The sequence below is a fragment of the Aegilops tauschii genome, chromosome 3 (assembly GCF_002575655.3).
Source record: "Aegilops tauschii subsp. strangulata cultivar AL8/78 chromosome 3, Aet v6.0, whole genome shotgun sequence".
In the NCBI taxonomy this organism is placed as follows: Eukaryota; Viridiplantae; Streptophyta; class Magnoliopsida; order Poales; family Poaceae; genus Aegilops; species Aegilops tauschii.
Window position 1 is genome coordinate 498,645,105 of NC_053037.3, and position 7,044 is coordinate 498,652,148.

The 7,044-nt window shown below is 49.9% G+C and overlaps 1 protein-coding gene across 2 annotated transcripts; it reads left to right on the top strand.

The window, feature by feature from the left end:
• The first annotated feature begins 422 nt into the window (after positions 1 to 422).
• LOC109748681 (uncharacterized) lies at positions 423 to 6,330 on the top strand. 2 transcript variants are annotated; one of them, XM_020307705.4, is made up of 3 exons: positions 423 to 854; positions 922 to 1,135; positions 1,658 to 6,330. In XM_020307705.4, the coding sequence occupies exon 3, from the start codon at positions 3,214 to 3,216 to the stop codon at positions 5,059 to 5,061; it is 1,848 nt and encodes a 615-aa protein (XP_020163294.3). In that variant the 5' UTR covers positions 423 to 854; positions 922 to 1,135; positions 1,658 to 3,213; the 3' UTR covers positions 5,062 to 6,330. The 2 variants fall into 2 exon arrangements, with proteins under 2 accessions (XP_020163294.3, XP_020163293.3); XM_020307704.4 differs by having other exon boundaries at positions 430 to 854; positions 939 to 1,135.
• Positions 6,331 to 7,044: the final 714 nt, after the last annotated feature.

The following is a 7,044-nucleotide window of genomic DNA, read 5'->3' on the forward strand; positions in this document are numbered from 1 at the left end:
TAGCTTCTCAACGGTATATTACACGTGTTGTTCCGATAAATGGTTAAAAATTAGAGCGAAAACAGTACCAAAAAAAACAGCGTGCAGTTTTTTGCGACAGAAAGTTCACTCACCTGAGTACTGCAACACACTTGGTTCAAACAATGACGTGCACTTGCGTTGAGCGTGCACTGCGGAAGTGTTATCAGAATAGTTATTCTGGTAATATTAGCGGAATAGATCGGCTGTATATATATAGAAACTCTATTAATAGCCCTGGGTGAAGAATAAGTAATTCTTCACCCCGGTGCATCCACCGAGGCACCGAGCCACACGCCCACGGTGTGGCTTAAGCAAGCCGCAAACGCTATAAAATTACGTTTCACCCCTGTAAACTTACGTTGATGAGAGTGCTTGATACGGGGTCATGTACCTGTATCTTTCTAGGGTCTGTCTAGGACACATTTAGATATGACATAATTATGTCACATCTAAGCTCATGTCCACTCTGTTTGTGGTCTATTTTTTTGTCCTAGTTTTTTTTGGTTGCTGCATTATATATTTGTGGGAGTTTAGATATGACATCCTTAAAAAACATGAATTAGTCAAACTGATCTTTCTAGCCCACTTGGCTCGACACCGTTTCTCTCTCCCTAGTCCATTCTCCGATTGCGGCGGCGATGGCGACGGCGACTGTGCCGGAGGGACGACCCGGAAGCGATTGCTACTCCCCATCCTGGCGCGTCGAGTACTCCACCATTCCCTCTCTCATGCGACCAGGAGGCGAAGTGGACAGTGCAAAGATCGGACGCGAGGTCGCGGCGACAACGGCCTTCTCCCTGCGCCCCTCCCCACCTCAGTCGGTCTTCTTGCCGGTAAGAACTCCCTCTTCCTTTTCCTATCCCTTTCCTCATCTATCTATTTCTGAATTTTTAGGGTTAGTGTTCTTGATTTTTTAGGAGCGGGGCAAAGGGAGAGGAAGAAGGCGAAGAAAGGATCCCGGGTTGCCCAACAAGCCGCTCCCCGGGTTGCCGCTGGCCAATGAGGAGACAGTGGACGGGAAGGGTGGAGCTCCTCGCTGATCTCAAGTGCAAAATTTGGGGTTCGGCCCCAACAAGAGCCCTCATTCTGTCCGATAAAAAAAATCCCTTATTCTGTACGCGGTTCATCCTCACTTCCTCTGGTCCTTTATTGAAATTGCGAACATATTGTTGCTTGCTTCGTCAGTTATGAATAGCGAGCTAAATTAATTTTTCAGGGTAAAAAGCAGATTGACAGTCGGTTGCTTATGTGAAAAGGTGTCTTTTCCAAAAAAAAAAATATTAAAGAATTGATGGCAAAGGATATTCGCGTTGATGTTTTGGTAGTGGCTTGTGTAGACGATGTTTGTTTCAGTAGGCAGTGCTGCATAGAAGCACTAACTCTGCAGACTAAAGTCGCTGCATTACGTTCCAGTGATGTGTTCTTTCTTCTTTTTGTTTTTCTCCCGAGATTTGGTGTTTCTTCTTTTCTAAATAAGAATAACACTAGATTATGGATATTTTTAGCGAATAAGAAACGCAATCGTTGTATCATGCATGATAATAGATTTACCGTCATTGTGGGTTAATTTGTTTGTGCTACATATTGGTAACTTGATCTGGTTTATTCGCCCATGACTTTTTACTTTCTTTCACAGGTCAGTGTTTGTCCCAACGCTTGTCAGATAATCGTTTTTACACTTTGTAATGAGATCATGGAGAACTACCAGCTAGTACTACTCTGCCACGACTATTTTTCTGCTAGATTGCACTGTCACATCATCAAACCTATGGACTAGAAAAATCATGCAACAAAAGAAGAAGAAACAAAATACATTCCCCCAATAGTTCAACACGTCATCAGACTTTATGCAAATATTGTGAATATTGTTTCTGTCCTCTGAAGGTGTTATGACTTGAATCCCGAATGCTAGTGGAGCAAGTAATTACTACCTCTGTCCCATAATGTAAGACGTTTTTGCAGTATAATTTGAACTCCAAAAACGTCTTATATTATGGGACGGAGGGAGTAGATTCTTGGAGCCTAGTTCAATCTCGTATGCTCTTCTACTGACTGAAAGCATTCAGTCATGCTTATTTTAAATCTTTCTCATTGTAATTCATATACCTCTCCGTGGATCACTCAGCTGTCAGTTTTTTAATAACTCAACTGTAGTTTGCGAGTAACTAGTTTCAAAATGTTTTGAAAATGCTACTTGCATGCAGGAAGTAAAAATAGTATACTGACAAGCTCCTACCATGCCACTACTGTGATTTCAGCATAGTTTATGGTATACTAACAAGTACCTACGATGCCTCTATTGTTTTTACTTGGGCCCCTAATATAATTTCAGCTGTGGTTAATGGTATAGTAACAAGCACCTATGATCCCCTATATTATTTACCTGGGCCCCTAATATAATTTCAGCTCTGTTTGGTCTTTGGAAATGGTATATGTGGAAATAAAGAACTATGCCTTTCATTCTGCTAATTAGTCAATTTTGTAGTTTCTTTCTTTTCCTCAGTGTTATGCCAATATGTTTCAGCTCGGCACTTGGAGTAATTAGATGGTCCTTCTCCTATGTTTACTAGATTGTCAGCAACGATTAAAAGCTTAGTTCCTTTAATGTGACATAGATGTGGAAAAAGCATCAACCTATTTAATAATGTATCCATCCATCTAGCAGCAGGTAGTGTAACAAGCATAAGTAGCTAGTGACCCAGACAAAGAAACTCACTAAAGAGATGGGATGAGTCTAGGTGAGCACTCTGAATCTACAAATTCCTTGAGCCATTTTTACATTATGCAAGCTGTTATGACCGGCATATTAGGGGCTTAGCCCAGGCTTAGCCCAATGGGTTGTGGCCCAAATTATCTTATCGTTATTAGGGGCTTAGCCCAATTATCTTATCGTTATTAGGATCGTTTGCTTAGGAGTCAAGTAAACCTCTCTATATAAGGAGAGGAGATGTATCAATATAATCAAGCAAGAAGCAATCATTATTTGCTCGGCTTCCCGAAGGGAGCCGGGAGACCTAACCCTAGCCGCCTCTTGCGCCGCCGCCGCCTCTTCTTCATCGCGCCACGGCGCCCCGCCGCCGCCAGCCGCGATCGCATCTCCGTCCACCCTCCCCCTTTCCGTACAACCTACGCCCTAGACCAGGTAGGATCCTAGCTCCTACCAATTTGGTATCAGGTAGCTTGGTTTCGATCATGTCTGCACCACCACCCAACCTGCCGCTGCCCGTCACCACCGCGCCGCTACCTCTCTCCACCGCGTCGCTGGCTCTCCCCACCGCGCCGCTGGACTCCACCGCCGGCGCCTCCACCGGCCAGGCGCCGCCGCCCTCCACCGCGCCGCCCGTCACCATCTACTCGCCGGCGGAGATGACCGGGGTCCTCAACGACCTCGTCACCGCCGTCCAAGGCATACACCTCTACCTGGCCGGGCCCTACGGGCAGCCGCCGCCCTTGAAGCCGGCCACCGCAACCAGGCCAGCCGCCCTGCCCTGGTACGCGGCCACCACGGCGCCGATCGGGCCTCTACACCACCACTGGCCCGGTCAGCCGTCGCCCGCCGTCGCCCCCCACCGGCCGCAGTGGCCGGCTCCGGCGATCGCCGCGCCCCCAATGCCTCCCGGGTCCGGGCAGCCGCAGCTGCCAGCCCCACCGCCGCCCGTTGCCGCGCCTCAATGGCCACAGTGGCCGGCCCCGGCCCTCGCTGCGCCCCCGACACCTCCCGGGTCCGGGCAGCCGCAGCCCCAGCTGCCGGTCCCACCGCCGCCCGCTGCCGCGCCTCAATGGCCACAGTGGCCGGCCCCGGCCCTCGCTGCGCCCCCCACGCCACCCGGGTCCGTACCGCCGCAGCTTCCGGCCCCGCCACCGCCCAGCACGGGGCCCGGGTCACCCTTGCAGGGAGGCGTACCGATCCAGCAAGTGCGCTTCCCGCCGTCACCGTCCCCCATACCGGCCTGGCTGACCGGATCATCACCGTCACCCGTCTACACGTCGGCTGGAGACCCGCCGGCACCCACTCTGCAGTTTGGCGATCCCTCTGACTCGGCGGGGTACTCCATGGGCCGCGGCCATGCTGACCAGGCGCCCCAATCCTCGCTGCTTCGCACCTCCGAGCCAGTCGGCCACGGCGCTCCGACTCAAACACCGCCGCGGTTTGCCAAACTGGACTTCGCCACTTATGACGGCACGGAGGACCCCCTCAACTGGCTCAACCAGTGCGAGCAGTTCTTTTGCGGGCAGCGCACCCTCGCCTCGGAGCGTACTTGGCTCGCCTCTTACCACCTTCGCGGCGCGGCACAGACCTGGTACTACGCCCTCGAGCAGGACGAGGGCAGCATGCCCCCTTGGGAGCGCTTCCGCGAGCTCTGCCTCCTTCGTTTTGGGCCACCGATCCGCGGGAGCCGCCTGGCAGAGCTAGGCCGCCTTCCCTTCACCTCAACGGTTCAGGACCTCGCCGACCGTTTCCAAGACCTGGCATGCCACGCGTCGGGCGTGATGGCGCAGCAGCGGGCCGACCTCTTTGTCGGTGGACTTCCGGATCACATCCGCGTGGACGTGGAGCTTCGGGGACCCCAGGATCTCCAGACGGCCATGTACTACGCCCGTGCGTTCGAGCGCCGCGCGGTGGCCATCCAGCAAGAATCACCGTCCCGGGCCGCCGGGTCGCTACCCTGGCCGGATGTTCCCGCGCAGGGTCGGCTGCTCAGGCTTTCGCGGCACCCCTCGCAACGACCGCGGCACGCCCGTTCCGCCGGCTCACCTCGGCCGAACAACTCGAGCGTCACCGCCAAGGGTTGTGCTTCAAATGCGACGAGCCCTACACGCCCGGCCACGTCTGCCCGCGACTCTTCTACCTGGAGGCTGCAGACTACATTCCGGAGGACGCCGTCGCCGCCGACCTGGCCGCCCCAGTTGTCGCGAAGGTGTTTGATGCTGGTTGATCACCTCGAGGAGTTCAGCAAGCGCTTCTCCACCTTACAGCTCGAGGACGAGCTGTTTGTGCAGGTGGGGAGAAGTGTTATGACCGGCATATTAGGGGCTTAGCCCAGTGGGTTGTGGCCCAAGTTATCTTATCGTTATTAGGGGCTTAGCCCAATTATCTTATCGTTATTAGGATCGTTTGCTTATGAGTCAAGTAAACCTCTCTATATAAGGAGAGGAGATATCAATCTAATCAAGCAAGAAGCAATCATTATTTGCTCGGCTTCCGGAAGGGAGCCGGGAGACCTAACCCTAGCCGCCTCTTGCGCCGCCGCCTCTTCTTCATCGCGCCACGGCGCCCCGCCGCCGGCAGCCGCGGTCGCATCTCCGTCAACCCTCCCCCTTCCCGTACAACCTACGCCCTAGACCAGGTAGGGTCCTAGCTCCTACCACAAGCATAACAGAAGAGATAAAATGTAGATACTTTTAGGCACATGCCCCAAACATGCGTGACATTAGCTCCAGATCTGTAATTAACAGTATGCCAACTATGCCAACTACACATAGCATTTGAGACCCAAAAAATGTAGACACAAAATGGAAGCACAATAGCCAAACACTTTGAACTTCAAATATCATCAAGTCCTATATATGAAAAGGTAAATTTCTGCCTGAGGCTTGCGCAATTTCTGTTATCATCTAGTTTAATGCTCTGTATGTATATGCTATATATAAGTAAAAATATGCATGCATTTTTCCCTCTAGGGAAGAGCACTCCTCTATTTCTGTTATCATCTAATTTAATTCTCAGTATGTATACACGTTATAAGTAAAAATCTGCATGCGTGCTTTTCTCTAGCAAAGAGCATTGCTCTATTTATCTCGGACCATCATGTCTCATTCACCAGGTTGCTGCCTTGCTGGTAAGAATCTATCCATGTTTTAATGTTTTTCTGACTTCAGTTTGTAGTTGTAACATCTGTCCTTAAGCTTCAACAGTTCACTCTGCAAGCTTCTTTCAAGTGCGGTCGCCTGAGATTATCCCATTGGCTTTGACTAAGAGTTCCACTTAATTGTTAGGTTGCTCATTCTAAAGTTCATGATTCTGCATGCGAGCAAAGGATGTGATAAGCGCAGTTTTTCCCTGTAGTTTTGCAGACTTTATTCATCATGACGATTTTATGGAGTATGAACAATGGGTATCTGCAAGGGAGGTTCCAAGAAGACCGCAAGATGCTAGGCATCAACCATTTTGAGGTCGTTTTAGCAAGACCTGATGTTTCGGTGCGTATAGCGCAGTGTAACATGATCAAGTCAGTATATTTCTGTAATTATACGTCGCCTTGTCCATATGTGTTACCCCAACTATCAGTATTCTGCATGATGAACTAAGCAATTTCTGTTCAGAAATTTACATTATATATCTGCGTAGATGGCTAGTAATATTATTACCTGACAAGCTCCGGACACATTCCTATAGAACCTTCATTCTTCAACAGTATTTACAGGGCTAGTACACTGGAAATCAGGAGCAGAGCTCAGCCACCAGCTCTATCTACCTGCACGAACAACAAATTTTGCATGCATGCGTGCAACTGTATTTGCTTTTGTACCAATAATTGGAAAGACAATACTGATCTCCTTGATTTCATCGATAATTGTAGTATATGACGCTCTTAAAAATCGTCTCGCCAGTTCTTTAACAGAATTACGAGTCAGGTTCCAAAATAATTATCTGAAATTTACCTTCTCTCACCATCCACGCCTTAACTTTATCTCACACACGCCTGGCGAGTGGCGAGTAGGACAGTTTACTCGGCTCAATGTTGTAATTTTACCTCACGAGCGTTTTGTTTTTATGGTGGATGTGGTGCCCACTTGACTGTAACTTTACCTCACACAACTTCTGTTTCTTACGGTGGTTGTGGCGTGGTGTGTGGCTCGTACAGAGTGACTGGGGTGAGGAATTCTTCCAAGGTGACAAATAGCGCGACCAGGGATTGACTATTCGTCACCCTGGGCGAGAAATAGTTATTCTTCACCCCCCTCTATTTTACCTTCAATGCACTGTAACTTTACGTTCCATAAGTTTTGTCTTATTTCTGA

Coding starts and splice junctions, on each gene's coding strand:
- LOC109748681 (XM_020307705.4), top strand. CDS start 3,214: ATGTCTGCACCACCACCCAACCTGCCGCTGCCCGTCACCACCGCGCCG.